We start from the raw sequence: 17,579 nt of genomic DNA on the forward strand, positions 1-17,579 counted from the left end.
TTTGTCTTTTTGAGACAGCCCAGATTGGTACTGAGTGCTATGTAAACAACTATATGCCTGGCCCTCTGATTCTGTTGCCTACACCTTATAAATGCTGGGATAATAGGTATGTGCCATAACCCCCAGCCTGATTTTATTTATTTTTGCAGCAGGGTCTCCCCATGTAAAACAGACTGGTCACAAACTCTTCATTTTCCTACCTCCTGAATGCTAGAATGTCATGTATACAATGCCAATCCTGGCTCTAAAATTAATTTTAAAAATGATAGCTGTATGCAATGGTACATCCTTTTAATTCTAAAATTTAGAAAGTTGAAGGAGAAAGGATCATGAGTTAACTCCAATCTGGGACATAATATGGACACCCTGTCTCATAAACACAATAAATGAAAAAATGAGTATATCTGTAAAGAAAAGAACTCCAGTCTCAAGGTGGGCAATCCTTATATGTGTGCACATGTGTAGGGAGTAAGGTGATGACAGTCAAGATAGGCAATCATTACAGATGTGCATATGTGTAGAGGTAGGTAATTCTTACATATGTGTGTATGTGTAGGTAGTAAGGTGATACTAGCAGAAGTGTTACTGTTTTGTTAAAAATACCTGATTACCTAGAAAATATTCGGGACATTAACTACATTACTAAGGTAATAATAACTATAGGGTATACCCAGAACATTAACAGGGTAGTTACTGTACCATATAAACATATTTGTATAATGCAACAACAAACATATGACTCAAATGCAAAGAAACAATTTTCAAATTTATTTTTGTCAAATATAATTTCAACTTTTCTAAAAATTATATTCTTTTCATTTAAGAGAATTGCAAGATAAAATGGTAGATCACTTGCCAGAAATGTTGGGAGGTGCTGGGTTCTAACCTCCATAACATAAAAGAGGAATGTAAGAAGAGGGAAAGGGAGAAAAAGGTTACCCTAAAAATGATAAGTAAGCATCATGAATGCATAAGAATGCTTTATTAATTTAGAAGGAAGATTTAATTATCTTTGGTATGATAGTATTTCTGTATAAAGGAGTTCTGTTGAATTAAAAAGATGGTATCATTTAAAAGAACTGACCTTATTGAAAAGTAACAGTATATAGACATATCCAAGCTGCTACCAATGTAATAATGTACAAATACAGACATAGCTGAGAGAAAGTGAGACCCTGCTAATATGGACCATGACTACTATTAACCAAAAGCCCCATCAAATGAGTAGCATCATTATGCCTGAAGAGTTATTTTTAAATGCTCATTATTTGAAATCATAAGAACAAAGATCAAAACCTAAACTTCCTCAAGATGTTAGGGGAAAATACAATTCTCAACAATGAAGACAATTTGCACAAGTATGTATGGATACACTATGAGATACACTTCCTTAAGGACATCTGGAGAACTTACTAGGAATTTAGAACTTCTCTTAATTAATTCTTATATGAAAAAATAACAGAAACAAAACTAAAATAGGCAGCATTGTTTATCTATAAATGAACATGCAACAAGTTAGAATATTGACATAGTAATCTATTGTTATGAAAGGCATGTCTCTAAAGAACAGAGTGTGAGCAGTTATTTATCATGAGACAAAGACATAAAATATGACCCAATATCTTCCTACCATATTCAACAATTTATGTAATCAAGCTGGGTAATTCCACTAAGGTTTCCTTGTTTTTCTATCACTGCATGGACAATAGAATGGGTGTAATGCAAATTCCCAGTATGCCTTGCTGCTGCTGTGCACAGTGAGGTTCAAATCATAGGCATCAATAGAAATGTGCATATTCCTATACCAAGAGACTCCCTAAATACATTTTCAAACTCAGAATTATGACCTATTAACAACAATAGATGAACCATTAAAAATGTCTTGGGAAATTAATAAATGTGGGCTTGAGCTTATGTAGTTTTTGAGGAATGTTTTGGGCACAAACATGATAAGATATAAGAAAACATATAATCCTAAAAACAAGGACTTGAAAAATAAGGGGAAACACTGAACCAGGCTGTAGTCAAGGGGTAGAGTAAGAAACAACAGTATAACCACATACTTAAGAAGCAGCCGGAAGTGACTGTGGATACACAGACACACAGAAAGTGGGGAGAGGGAGGGAGGGGAGGGGAGGGGAAGGAGAGGGAGACAGGGAGAGGGAGGGAGGGAGGGAGAGAGGGAGGGAGGGAGGGAAGGAGGAAGACAGACAACAAACAAATGACAGGCTTTCGTTATAGGAACCATCACTTCAGTAAAGTGAGGGAGTGAGGGAGACAGGGGTCAGACTATAGAGGTATGAAGGAAGCAGTTCATAAAAATAAGCTGTCAAGCAGACATGGTAATCAAATGGATATGGAATAAGTAGGCCTATAATCCAGAAATTGGCATAGAAAGATAATACCAAAGTGGGGGCCAGCTACAAAAAGTGACATCTTGTCCCTCAAAACATAAGCAACAGGTGCAACAGCAAATACACTTTTGAAAACTAATATAAGTAAAAGAAAAGAAGGCACAGTCTCAAAGTAGCTTGAAGAGGTAGTAGAATAAGATGAATGTATTTATTAAGGAACATTAAACATCTATTTGTAAAGAAACAATACAAAATACAACATGTATAAAAATCTGATGCAGAAAAATCACCAAGGACTTAAGAGAGTACAGTTAAAATCGTAAAAGTGCTAGAGAAAAAAATCCAGCAGATAGAATGATAATAACAGAAAATTAAGAGTTTTTTTTGGGGGGTGGGTAATAGGCAGTTGAATTTCAAAGTACCATAACGTACAACACAGGTTGCTGGGTGAGGAAAGTCATCATCAGGGTTACCCAGCTGCAACCAAAGGCCACAATTATCACTGGAGTGAGGAGATAATCTTAGGAATGCAGTAGAGGCACATACTACATGGGTAACCAATCAGTGTCTCATTGGATTTAAGTCCTACTCCTCACGAAGAAATGCATGCCTGATACTGTAAATCTGCCCAACATCCTGAGGTTGGGGAGCTCACAGGCCCCAAGGATAAACCTGCTAAATGGACAGAATATGAAACTACCCTTTAAATCTGTATCTCCGTGGTCATATTAGTGTAGTTCTGAGACCTCTTCAAGAAGTTTCTTTGTATAGTGGTCAGTGGTTATTGCACAAAATCACAACTGGTCAATGTGCAGAATGTAAGTACCAGTGGAGTCTGAGGGACACATGGGCCATTTACATCACTCCTCCCCACCTCAGAGTCTCAGGAACAATCACCAGAAAGGGTGATGGAAAGGCTGTTGAGTCAGAAATGGGGAGGACCAAGAGAAACACTGTCTCTGGGACATTCCGATTCTGTTGCACTCAAACAGCAGAGGTGATTGCCTGCTTGAGGAGCTATTTATTGATAGTTTTTAGGGGAGAGAGAGAGTCAGTTTTTTTCAAAGCTGTGGCTCCCTGTAGGTTGACAATTCTCTAGTGAAAATATGAACAACACAAAATAAACTTGGTAAGTTCTAAGAACAAAAAGAAGCCAGGTGGTAGTGGTGCGTGCCTTTAATCCCAGCACTTGGAAGGTAGAGGATCAGGGCTGGCCTGGGCTACAAAGCTGGTTCTAGAACAGACAAGGTTATATAATAAAACAGAGAGAGAGGGGGGGGGACACAGAGAGAAAGACAGACAGAGACAGACAGAGACAGACAGAGAGAGAGACAGACAGAGACAGAGACAGAGAAAGACAGAGAGAAAGACAGAGAGACAGACAGACAGACACAGAGAGTGGGAGAGACAGAGACAAAGAGAGGAAAAGGGAAAGGAAAGAGAGGAGAGAGAGAAAGAGGAGTAAGAGAGAGAGACAGACAGACAGACAGAAACAGACAGACAGACAGACAGAGAACACCGTGGGAAGGATACAGTGGCTGAGAGGTGGATCTCGGAAAGTCATGAGCATGAGGTAGATAAGTAAGATCAAATATAATATATACATATATAAAAATTTCAAAGAATAACATTTTATGATTTTAAAATCTTTTTTATTAATTTATTCAGATTACATCTAAAATTTTAATCCCTTGCTTGTCTTCTCCCGCTCCTCCCTCCCTTTAAAGGTAGTTGAGAGAGTGCAGGTTATTGGCTTTGGATGCATTTACTAAGGACTCTGGGGGCTACTTTCCAGATAAGGCATCTCTGAGAACAATCTCTGCCCCACACAGGGATTTCATTCTTTACGAGGACTGCTAGCTTTCCCAGAATCCTTTCTTCAGTCAGTGTCCTGGTCATGGCCATAACTAATCTTTCTCATACTCTTCTCACAGTCTGAGGAAGCCGTCAGCACACTGTTCTAGAGCAGGCCAGAACCTTTCCAGGGTCCTTATTTAGCTCAGGAATAAAACATTTGGGTATAACCTTAGGCTATTTTAAGCTTAATCACTTATATTTAAGCATCTCTGCAATTTTTGCCTATCAAGATAAAGGCAGATTTCATACACCCACACAACCCTGGAACCTTTTTCCTTAATTCTTTATGTCCTGTACTTCGTTCTGGCCTACTGATTCCTAATTCTGCACTGAGTTGCTAACAAGCGTCATCTTCTTTTTTTTTAAATTTAAATCTATTATAATTTATTCAGACTACATGCTGAATATTATCCCCTTACTTGTGTCTTCCCTTTCTCACCCTCCCTCCCTTTTCAGCATTACTCCCCTCACCTAGAACTCTAACAGAAGGGGACCGCCTCCCCCACCATCTGGCCACAGCCTATCAGATCTCATCCTGAAGCTTGCTTCCCATTACTCAGGCCTCCCCATCAAGGGAAAGTGATCAAATCCGGGGCACCAGGGTTCGTGTATGAGGCAGTTCGCAACTCTCCCCACAACTGTGGAGAATGAGCTGTCCATTGGCTAGATCTGAACAGGGGGTCTAGGTGTGCCACATGCATTGTCCTTGGTTGGTGCAACAGTTTGTGCAGGGTCCCCTGTGTCCAGATTCGCCAACCTTGATGGTTTCCTTGTGGGGCTCAGGACACGTCTGGGTCCTTCCATTCCTCATTTTTCCATAGCACTCTCAGTGCTCCACCTGGAGTCCAGGAGGGAGTCCCAGCATCTGTCCCAATCCTCCACTGAGGAGAGTCTCTCAGAGGACATATATACTGGGCTAATATCTGCTTATAAGTGAGTACCATCTGCTTATAAGTCTTTCTGGGTCTGGGTTACCTCACTCACGATGTAAAAATCTATATGCCACAAAATTTGAAAATCTAAATGAAATGGACTGTTTTCTTTTCTTTTTTTTAAAATTTTTATTTTTTAAAATTAATTTATTCATATTACATCTCAGTTGTTAGCCCATCCCATGTATCCTCCCATTCCTCCCTTCCTCCCACTTCCCCCCTACTCCCCTCCCCTCCCCTATGTCTGTGTCTGAGGGGGACCTCCTCCCCCTGTATATGCTCATAGGGTATCAAGTCTCTCCTTGATGACCTATTATCTTTCCTCTGAGTGCCACCAGGCATCTCCATCCAAGGGACATGTTCAAATATGGGGCACCAGAGTTTGTGTGGAAGTTAGATCTCCTTCTCCACTCACCAGTGGAGAATGTCCTGTCCATCGGCTAGTCTGGGTAGGGGTTCGAGGTTTACTGCCTATTTTTTCCTTGGCTGTTGGCATAGTTTGCGGAGGACCCCAGGGCCCAGACTCTTGATAGATTCCATTTGCCAAAGTTGAATCAAGATCAGGTAAACAAATTAAATAGTCCTATTTCTCCTGAGGAAATAGAAGCAGACATCAAAAGTCTCCCAAACAACAACAACAACAACAACAGCAACAGCAACAACAAAAAAAAAAACCCAGGGCCAGATGGTTTTAGGGCAGAATTCTACCAGACCTTCAAAGAAGAGCTAACACTGATACTCTTCAAACTACTCCACAAAATAGAAACAGAAGGAACATTACCAAACTCATTCTATGAGGTCATAGTCACCTTGATACCTAAACCTCACAAAGATGCAACAAAGAAAGAGATTTAGCCCAATTTCTCTTATGAACATTGAGACAAAAATCTTCAATAAGACACTTTAAAACTGAATGCAAGAACACATAAAAATATCCTTCACAATGACCAAGTAGGCTTCATCCCAGGCATGCAGGGGTGATTCAACATACAGAAATCCATCAATGTAATCCACCATATAAACAAGTCAAAGAAAAGGCTATATGACCATCTCTTTAGATGCCAGAAAAGTATTTGACAAAATCCAATATCTGTTCATGTTTAAAGTCTTGGAGAGATAGGAATACAAAGCACACACCTAAACATAATAAACAAAATACAGCAAGCCGATAGCCAACATCAAACTAAAAGGAGAGAAACTCAAAGAAATTCCACTAAAATCAGGGACTAGACAAGGCTGTCCACTTTATGTCTCTTCAATATTGTACTTGAAGTTCTAGCTACAGCAACAAGACAAGAAGGGATCAATGAGATCCACATCTGAAAGGAAAAAGTCAAAGTATTGCTATTTGCAGATGATATGAGAGTATACGAAAGTGACCCCAAAATTCCACCACAGAACTCCTACAGCTGATAAACATCTTCAACCAAGTGGCTGGATAATTCAAGTGGATTAATTTAAAAAAATCACTAGCCCAGTCCTCCCTCCCCCCGTATACAAATAACAAATGGCTAAGAAAAAATTAGGAAAACTATTACCCTTCACAATAGCCACAAATAATATAAAGTATCATGGTGTAACTCTAACCAAGCAAGTGAAAGTCTTGTATGAAAAAAAAAACCCTCATCTCTAAAGAAAGAAATTGAAGAAGATATCAGAAGATGGAAAGATCTGCCATTCTCGTGGACAGGAGGATCAACAAAGTAAAAATGGCCACCTCACCACAAGCAATCTACAGATTCAATGTAATCCCTATCAAAATACCAAAAGCTTCTTTTAAATACCAGCTTTTCTGTAATGGCTTCTACAGAGTCTTGCCTTAAATAACTACTCATCTATACAGTCTCTGGTCCAGGGCCAGATGGTTTTAGGGCAGAATTCTACCAGACCTTCAAAGAAGAGCTAACACTGATACTCTTCAAACTACTCCACAAAATAGAAACAGAAGGAACATTACCAAACTCATTCTATGAGGTCATAGTCACCTTGATACCTAAACCTCACAAAGATGCAACAAAGAAAGAGATTTAGCCCAATTTCTCTTATGAACATTGAGACAAAAATCTTCAATAAGACACTTTAAAACTGAATGCAAGAACACATAAAAATATCCTTCACAATGACCAAGTAGGCTTGGTCCAGTGATGCTCATATACTGAAGTTACATCCCACCCTATTGTGTTTCCATACAGTCCATAGTCCTTTTTTTTTTCCCTTAAGGGTGATGCTAACCTGTATCCTCCATTATCAGCACAAGCTGCTGACACCTAGCCACCTTCCCATCACTCTCTAAGTCAATAATACTTTGGGGGAACTTCCTGCTCTTCTGCCAGTGTTTTTATCCTAATCCCTAAGAGATTTCAAGACATACACACGCAGAAATTGTTAATAGCCTCGAATCATAATTCCTAGACTTTAATAAATGTATGGTCCTCGTTTTCCCTTTGTACATCAATACCATACATAATTCTGGGAAAATATTCTGGATCTTTGAACTCGACAAAAGTACTTCAAACTCAGAAACATTAAAGTTGAATACATCAGCGTTTTAGATGTATCTGCTGCAATTTCATATGTGCACATAATGTCTCTTGATCTCATCTGCTTCTCACTTCCTTTACTGCAAAATATCCCCAATAGACCTTCCTCCCGACTTGATGTCCCCTCTTCTTCCTCACTGTCCATCGAGCTCAGTGAGTGTTGGTTACACCCGTGTGGATGTAGGCGCATCCACTGAGGCAGGGGCCACTGACCACTCACTGCAGAGAAGTGACTCTCCCTCCTCTGCAGACATCGACTGCCCGCAGCGTCCCCGACCTGAGAAGTCCTGGGAGTTTCTTTCCCTTCCACCCTGGAACACTTAAGGGCCTTGAATTTGTGTCGGTCTTGTGCTCCGGCTCAGAAGCGCAAGAGGCGCGCGTCTTGTCTAAGGGACGATATTTCACACCTTTCATTCATACCTATCTTTCAGCTCAAATTCACATTTCAATCACGAACTATGTCAGAAGTGTGCATCATTTGGTTCCCACAACAGATCTTTACTTGATATGATGCTTCTGGGTTTTGATTTCACCAATTTGCTCCACCCACCCATTCTGTCTCCCTCTACTCCACAGCTACCTGTTTGATCATCTGTTTCTCTCCCACACATCAGTCAATGTCACTTCTCACCCGACTCTTCCTACTCACGAACCTTAGTTGTTATTTCATGCCATAACGTGATCTTTCTCTGTTCGTATCCTTTAACTTGGTTCTACCTCCTTCATGTCTATCCCAACTACTGACTTCTGTTCATAAAATCCATTTTCATTTGCCTCCATTTCCTCCAATATCTCCTTAGATCTACTGAAATCACACTTCCAGTGTTATGGATGGATCTTTTTCTAAATCATCCCTTGCCTAGTCTAGTCCATAAACATATGAGCACACAGAATTTCATATTCTAAAAGGAGATAACATCTTTTGGTATCACGCATAACTCTCTAGTCTTTTTATTCCATTTTATTTTTTAGTTTTTTTTTTTTTAGTTTCTTTATATTTTTATTTCTTGAGAATTTCATGCAAGTATAAAATGTATTTTGACCAAATCTCAATAACCTTCCTTCTACTTCTCCCTTATCATCCTATTAAGATTTCCCTCCCAACTTCATGTGCTCTATTTTTAAACTCAATGAGTCCACTTACCGCTGCCAGTGTGTGCATGGATGGGTGAAGTACCATGTACTTTTTGGGCATTGAGTGTACAGCTTGTATAACCTCTCCGGATTCATATGCCTGAAGAAAAATCACCCTTCCTCACTGAACATTCATCACTTGCCAGTCCTGTTCTCTAATGCTGGGTTATGTAAACTGTTTTTATGCAAGCACATAATGTGCCTTGACAAGGTCCTCCATGTCCCACTACCCTCCCATTATCGTCATCCCTCCTAGGTCCCATTCATTCCTTTGTTCTGCCAGACAGTTCCACTTCCACTCCCAGGCCATTGGTGTTTGCGTGTATACACACACACATATTCATATATATATATATATACACACATATACATACATACACATACATGTGTATATGAATATGTGTGTATGAGTTAAGTATATAAAATCTAGAATCAGGAAGGAGAGAAAACACAATGTTTTCCTCAGGCAGAGTTAAATTGTTCAATATGATGCAATGCAGTTGTACAAATTTTCCTGCTAGTAAAATAATTTCATTCTTTTTTATGGTGAAAAAATAATTATATATATATACATATATATGCATGTATATACACAAAAATGCATGCATCACACACACACACACACACACACAATTTCTGTAGCCTTCCCTGTGATGTTGGATGTTTATGTTTGTTCTATAACTTAGCTATTATGAGTAGTGTGAAAATAAATATTGATATGCAGATACCTCTGTGTTATGCCACCTTGCCACTTGGGGTAAATAGCCAGGAGGTTAAAACTGGGTCATATGACAGGTCTATTCTTGTTGTGTTTTTTCTCATCATTATCTATACAGATTTTTATGCATGCTGGGTTAGCTTGAGTGATATTTACCCTAATTTGTGCTAAAGGTTTCTACTCAGTGCTTTCAGAAGTTCCAAAAGTTTACCTGCTGCACAATAAGACAGGCTCATCCCTGCTGTCACTCCTTAGGTACAAGGCTGAGAGTTTTTCTTGAATCTTGCCCTAAAATTCCAGTTACCAATATTTGCCAAGTATTATTAATTTCAATTTATTAAATCTTCTTTATATTTCTCCATCTGCCTTCATAGATGTATTTTTTTCATGCATTTTCCCTTTCAAACCAGCCATCCAGACATTCTTCAAAGTAACTATTTTAGGAAATGACTATACTACACTCAGTTCTAATCAAAATACTTCAAAATACATGTATTACCTATCCTGATAACACTAATTCATACCAGAATACACAAAGTCCTAAATAATGAGGAACTATTGTCTCATATTCATTGTACACTATTACTAACTTAAGAGAATGCCCCCAAAGCCTGAAGTAATATATTTATTACTTCAAAGACTTTGCTGTTATGTTTTTTAGACATCACTGACACCCTACCTTACTATGACATGAATCTGACTACTTCTTATTGCCTCCTGAATGGACCTTTACACAAAAATACAACCATGGCTGCCTTCTGTCACTATCAGCAACTCCTCCATGTATGCATGGCTGTGAGAAGAAATAATGTTAGAAAGTAAGTAGGGTTAGATGTATATTTTAAGAAGATGAAGGGTATTTTTTCAAATGAGGAATATGTTTAATCTGATGATATTAATGAAGGGTAACACAATATTCATTTTAAACATTTTTGCCTAAATGCTGATTATATTTTTAAATGCACAGAGAATATAGGGTAATAATGTGATGATCAGCTTTACTTGACAAGAAAGAAAAGAATTCCTATAATTAGTTACCATTTTTCTCCTGAAGTAGCACATTTACCAACAAGCCTCTGTTGTACCATCCCCAAAGAAACACAAGTAACTTTTCCTGTAAAGTTTCCTAAGTGCATCTGTTCTCTGATCAAGCACTCAGGGACCAGGAGCACTGCACTGAGGTTCATGACTGATACCTTTACTTCATGGTTGTTTCCTGCTTCTCCTACCTTGCCGATAGTGTTCTAAAGTATTAAAATAATACTTTACTTACTCCATTTCAAAACTTCTAGATATAATACATTCACGCTACGACCTTCTTAAATCTATTACTACAGTCACAGAAGAATTAGCAGATGAAAATACAAGCTTTCTCAAAATCTAAGCTAAAAACTTGGCCTCTTAGAGATAAGAGCTACTTTCCTTACATGGTACAATATAAACACAACTTACCCTTTTTAAGGGACCAACTAAGCTAAAAAAACAAAACAAAACTGGGTATTTTAGTTCAAAAGCCATTCACTGTGGACGAGATGAAATGAATAAAATCTGAACTCTGTAGAATAAGATAACTATATTAACAGAAGTTGCAATATTCATGAAAATTAACTAAACTTCTGGATGCATTAGTGAGAAAAGGTAAGACTGATAACAAGAAAAAGCTATCAAGTGAGCAGAACAGAGTTCTCTACTGAAGAATTCTGAAGAGTTCTCTACGAAAGAATTAGAAAGAAGCATGTATGTGTTTACACATAGGAAGAAAACAGCATTTAAACTGATATTACAAGGACAAAATATATTCCTATGAGAATCTTCATGCGAATGCCCAAAGCATAATTCAGCATGACACTCCCTATCTCTGAAATGGTTAAGGAAATGACTGGTGAATTGTTGACATTATGGAGTTTGGTGGAGATGCCATGGACATGAGGACAAGTCGTAGAGGCTTTGCTTGACAAAATTCCACAGATCTCCAGTCGATCACCACTGCCCTTAAGTATAAGGTATGGTCCAGGTGTAATTTTACCTAAAAACTACTTTGAAATCTAATTTTTCTTTTAAAACTGCCTTTCTTACTACTTCTCAGCCCTAATGAAATTCACACCAGAAAACTTTTTTCCACAGAGAATGTTGAAAGAAGGCATCTGGCCAAAGGTTTGAGACAGTGAGATAGTTTTGGCCTGACCATTGTAATCAGCCAAGCAGAAACTGTTTGAAAAGAAAGTTAGGACTTTGACATAACAGTACTTACCTAGATATTGTTAGCCATAGAAAAGTAGAACTTGTTTCTTTAGAATCTGCTTTGAGAGCAATAGAAGGTGGGCTTAGAATCTCATGCTTTACATATATTTTACAATAGAGGACCCCTTGAGAGTTAGCCTAGGCTTGGATAGCACATCTGTTGGGTTGGGACTGGAAGTAAGTAGTTTTTTATGTGTTAGTTTCAAGCCATGTTGCTATGAAAATCATGTAAACACAATGACTTTAGCCTGGGGAAATTTATGATTAAACTTCTCCAAGTATTGTGTAAGAACTACTAATCACGTCATGCTGACCATTGTTTGGATATTGATTGCTTTTTGCTGTACACTTTATTGTAAGTATACAAAATTATTTTTATTCCTTCATTAGATTGTTTTCTTGCTCTATTGATTTTTCAAGGCTCTACTGATTGAAAAATATGAGGAAATCCTGAGTAAATTTTAATGTAAACTTTATAATGAAAAATTTATTTATATTATTCATTATATTTATTTATAGTGAAAATTTATAAGAAAACCTATAATGAAAAAACTGAATTTTGGTTTAAATAAAGTATTGGGGTTGGCCCAAGAAGAGAAGAAAAAAAGCAGAAGAAAAATAAAATTCTTCTGGGTCGGAAGACCTTTCAGTTTGCACCTCATTTATGCCTGGGCTAATATTTTTCTCCTCCTTTCCCCAACCTCTCCTCAACAACTAGTTCCTCTGACTAGTTGTTCAACCAACAGTTGGTTTCCCTTACCAAGCTGTTCACCATCTGCTCTATTCTCCCTACCATGGAACCATCAAGACTTTCTCTTCTTCTCTCTCTGATCATGCAGCTGGTCTGTAGGACAAAAGTACTTGGAATACAGTGTTATAACAAAATGAAGGACAAGCTGGAATAGGAGAATTAAATGTGGAGAGAGTATGAGTTAGCAAGGTAAAGAAGGGATTATGAGAAGGGACAACCAACACTAAGGGCCTTTAGAAAACCCATATGGAAATCTGTTACTGTAGAAGCTTCCTAAAACATATACATAGGTGAAAGGAATTTAAATGGAATTAGCACATAAAGGGGAAAATCATTCCTCAATTAGAAATCATATGCCATCAAGTAAAACCTCCTGCATCAGGAATGGGTTATACCTTGTTGAGTCACTGCCCTTAGGAGTCCCATAGACTTCACAAATATGACAGGCTTATTGACAAACCCATTGGTTAATCTCTACAACCTAATGATAAGACTTTGTTGTTAAAGACTTCATTTATTTATCAACATTGGGAACTTGAGTCCAACTAGAAATTCATCCCTACTGACTAGCATTTACATTTCTGGAAGGTAACTTGTATACTACTGAAGGTGAAAAGTAATGTCTTGGGGGTAGCCAACTACTTCTTGATTGGGTTTAAGACCCACTCCATGAGATGAAACCCATACCCAAGAAGAATCTGAGACTCGAGAAACGAATGGTCCCTAGGGGGAAATGTACTACTACTATTTTGCTAAGTAACACAGCAATAAGATGATTTCTAATGATATAGTAACATACTCCTTAATTCAGTGCATTGCCGAACCCTTACAGAGAAGCTGCTTCTTGTGATAGATGGTAATTAATTAACCCAGAGATGCACAACTTGACAATGTACACAGAGTAACTGACTTTGAAACACTAATCCCTAAATGTTATATCCTTATCATACCTCTGTTCTCAAGGCTTAGGGATCTCTATGGAAACGAAGGCACAAAGACTGTAAGATCCAGGGATGATGCTTGACTCTAAGGAAATAGCATCTTCCAGACACAATGGGACTCAGACACATATGAACTCAAAGAATATAAGAGAATTCACAAGATATGAACAGTTTCAAACCAGACAAAATTCTGACACTGAGAAAGGAAAGTGGACACAAAGGCCCTTGTGTATTCTGCTACTAAGACAAAGTAAAATGCCTTGACACATCTAAAACAGACATGTACACATATTTCTAGCAATACTGTAGGCAAAAATTCATCTTCAAACACAGATATAGTGTTATATTTTAATATACACATTAATGATCTCATGTTTCTTTACCACAAACTAAAGGAAAGTACAGAAAGAGACTTCGTAAACTTCTCCTTTGAAGGAAGACAGTTAGGTAGAAATTGAGAATTTAGAAATTGATAGCCAATCTAGAGCTAATTAATGAATCTATACTAGTGAACTGAAAAACTAAAAATAGGAGACAAAAAAATTACTTGTTAACTAAATCTAAGAACAATACAAAATATAAAATCTAGCAGGTGTCACATGATTTTCACTTAAAACAAAATAAAGAGAAACCAATGTAAATAGAAAGAGCTTTAACATGGAGGTTTCAGTCAATGAAGCCAAGTGCCTACAGAAAGGACTTAACAAGAGTTCAGGATGCAGGTATACAAGTATATTTTTACATTTTGCAAGGTAAATCTGTAAGTGTTGCTAACAAGAAATTTCCAGAAATGTACAACAATGAAAAGGAATGTACAAAGAAGCAATCACTATTAAGCAAAATAAAAAACTAAAGAATGTAAAAGAAAACTGAAGTTAACAGGAGTCACCTTAATATTTAATTTACAAAATAACAAATTTCTATTCAATAAATACATATTGAAAGACATCAAATAGACTGTTAGGGTGTAGTATCAAAGTTTTCTTTTGAGTTTTCTTCCATATTTGTCTAAAATTTCAAAACCAAAAAATTTTCCCATTAGTTTTCAAATATATTTTTTAGAAGTCTGCATATCACTTCAACTCCTAACTAGTTAAATAGGAATAAAGGAGCTTACAAATATTGTAACATGTAATTTTTTCCCTCTGGTGAACACATCACCATGCTACTGCCAAGATTCCCTTCTTTGCCTAACTAGACTGAAAGTGTAACAATCAACTAGTCAAAAATCCAAGTACCTCCTCCAAGAGTGGATCAGTAAATATTCTAAAATAAAGGGCAGACTGTGCCTGTTCCTTTTAAGTTATCCTTTCATGCCTATGTGCATGCATGCACAACAAACACACACACACACACACACGCACACGCACACACACGCGCGCATAAACACCCCCCCACACGCATGAATACCATAAATACATTGAAGTAGAAGGAGAATTTATTTGGAAGTAGAAGGAATTTGGAAGAGCAGGAGCAGTGTAAGAGAAGATGGGGTAAGCCATATAATCAGAATTCACTATACATGTATGAAATTGTGGAAAAATTGTTATTAAACAGTAAGTAAAATATCATTAATAACAAAAGTAACCCAAGCTACAAAGGGCCTTAGGAACTTTATGAATATTGGACACCTTCTTTCTTCTCCTTGTAGTAATATCCACAGTCTGCTAACAGCCAGGCAAGCAGTATTTCCCTCTAAACTAAGTTGAATATTGTTAAATATTAGACTTATTCTACCCATAATTCACTAGAAAATTCGTTCTTCAGAATAAGTTATAAAAAGGTTGAAATAAAAAAGGGTATTCTCATAGATTAAGCATTCTTATAGAGCCAAGCTTGTCTACTATGGAGGAGTAGATCATTTGTCTTTGATTAAGTAACTGCAGATAAATCAGTTCAAGTTAGTCTCCTCTTGAGAAACAAAGAAGTAGGAACACAGATTTTGAAGATGTACAAATAAGCCAGTGTTATTTACATATCAGATTAGAAAGCTGGTGAAGGAAGGTGGCATCAATTGTAATACTGTTGCTCTTTTTTGTAGTAAAGTTCACTTAGTTCCTAATCAAATGATTTTTCATATTTCACTAATCACCACACATATACATAAACAAAGCTAAAAGGGAATTATACCACACAGACAGGAGCATGCAACTCTACACACAGACTCAAGTGTAAGAAAATGATACCTTCCGTGCCTGTGATGGTGCCCACTGGTCTGACTGTGTCTGGAGCGAGGTAGAGTAAGAAAATGACTGCAAGCATGGCAGAAACAAGAATAAAATGAGACTCGGGAAAGAGGAGGAAAGGTACAGCTTAGTTCTAAAAGTTTGAATCAAATAGACTTCAGATAGTAAGCAAAACAAAGCAAAATTGCTATTGAAAAGCTTGGCCATCTTCCTGATGCCCATTAGAATACAGCAGTATAAAGGGTAAAATAAAGCAGATATTCTAAAAATAAAGTGCAACAAAATATAACATTTAGATATTTTAATTAAATGATAAAATTAACTGGTTATTACTCCAATATATTGAGCACCATTTAGCAAATGTTAGACTACAAAGATGTTTCCCTTCTTTTTAGGAGAAAAGATGAGAAGAAAAATAATAAAATAATCAGCAAATTTATAGACACAGATGTGTCCTACAGTTCCTAAGACATTTCACGAGGTTTTATTGTTTTTCAATAATACTAAAAAAAAAAAAAAAGGCTTTAAGTTCCTTTAATAAATAACAACTCAATTTACAAACTTATTGTGTTTACTAAACGTATTGAATACTACATATTTTTCATTCACTATAATTTGCATTTATTACATGCTATTGGCTTGGTTACATTTCAGCCTCCTTACGATTGTAAACAGTCAAGTCAACAATGACAAATCTTCCAAGCAATCTGAAATTGAATTTTTGTGTGGTACTAATTGAAATTTTTCCTTCTTAGAGTATTAACTTCCCAAACAATTATGGCCAGTGATCATTAACTGTCAGAGAACGATGCTTAGAAACCTAGAACTCTTTCAACATTCATAATTCTATCTCCAAATCTAGAGTCGCACGCACGCACGCACGCACGCACTTCACTTTTTCTTGCTATTCATGGCTGACCTTGTCAAACCTTGCTCCAAGGGCGACTCTCTCCCTTCATTACCCTGTCTGCCCCATCTCCAGCTACTGCATATTTCTTTTCATTTAGAGAACACACTATCTTTCCCTTAACTTTGCTCTTTCTTTAAGCTACACAGCATCTTAAGAACTCTTCCCTACGTTACCTGCAGGTGTGCCATGTACACCGTCCAGGAGGACGCCCGTTAACTATGTTGTCCCTTCCACAGCCAATGCTGTATTTACGGGTGGGGCTGGCGGTGGAGCAGTATTCCAAAGGCAACTCCCTAATGTTACTGTTGTTACTATTAGAGGGAGACCACTTCTTGTTTTAAAACGAATTGTAGAATCAATATATCAAAGTGAGATAAAATCAGGATGGCTCTTGCTGAAAAAGGAGTAGGAAGCCCATCCCCCACCCATTTGTACTTACAATTATCTGCGGTAACAGCCACTCGGGTTCCTATTTTTTAGTTATCCTTGGGCTGATATAGGATTGTGGCTATTTCTCGCATTCAGGTGTTTTTTTTTTAAGCTTTTACTTAACAAATCAAGTTTTAAAGCATCAGAATTTAATAATTTCATAACACTCAGATTTGTCCTGAGATTGCTTGCCTCAGGGCTCTGCACCTAATGGAACACGGTTCCTACCTGCGGATCCTGGCCCTCCTATGTCCCAGTTCATGCTTCCTTTTTACAGAATCTCTCAAAACTGTCTCCAGCCTTCACCTCACTTCTTATCCACCTTGGCTGTGCCTTTCATTTAGGTAAAGCAGACTGCCCCCCAAGCTCTATGTGCACGGTGTGGCTTCCTGATCCCACGTTCCTGCCTCTCAGCCTGCTGGGAATGCCTGTTTTTCCAAGGCTGGCTCCACTTCTTTCCTTTGAAAGTTCTACCCATCTTAAAGTCCACATTCTCTTTGAAGCCTTTCCAATAAACTCAGATAAGTAATTTTCTTTTGGACTGCGCTTTTTGTTCTAACATCATTAGCCTCAGTCTCTCAACATC

The 17,579-nt window shown here is 37.6% G+C and overlaps 1 protein-coding gene across 42 annotated transcripts in view; it reads right to left on the bottom strand.

The window, feature by feature from the left end:
* Positions 1 to 17,579, bottom strand: part of RIMS2 (regulating synaptic membrane exocytosis 2) — a 458,924-nt gene that overhangs the window by 162,530 nt on the left and 278,815 nt on the right. For 24 of the 42 annotated variants that reach the window (XM_084751276.1, XM_084751252.1, XM_084751250.1 and 21 more), the window contains one exon: positions 15,655 to 15,720. The exons of the other annotated variants lie outside the window; for them this stretch is intronic. In XM_084751276.1, coding sequence (XP_084607402.1) covers positions 15,655 to 15,720 — 66 coding nt within the window. The remainder of the gene's footprint in view (positions 1 to 15,654; positions 15,721 to 17,579) is intronic. 42 annotated transcript variants of the gene reach the window in all.

This window comes from Acomys minous, assembly GCF_964271855.1.
Source record: "Acomys minous genome assembly, chromosome: 12".
In the NCBI taxonomy this organism is placed as follows: domain Eukaryota; kingdom Metazoa; phylum Chordata; class Mammalia; order Rodentia; family Muridae; genus Acomys; species Acomys minous.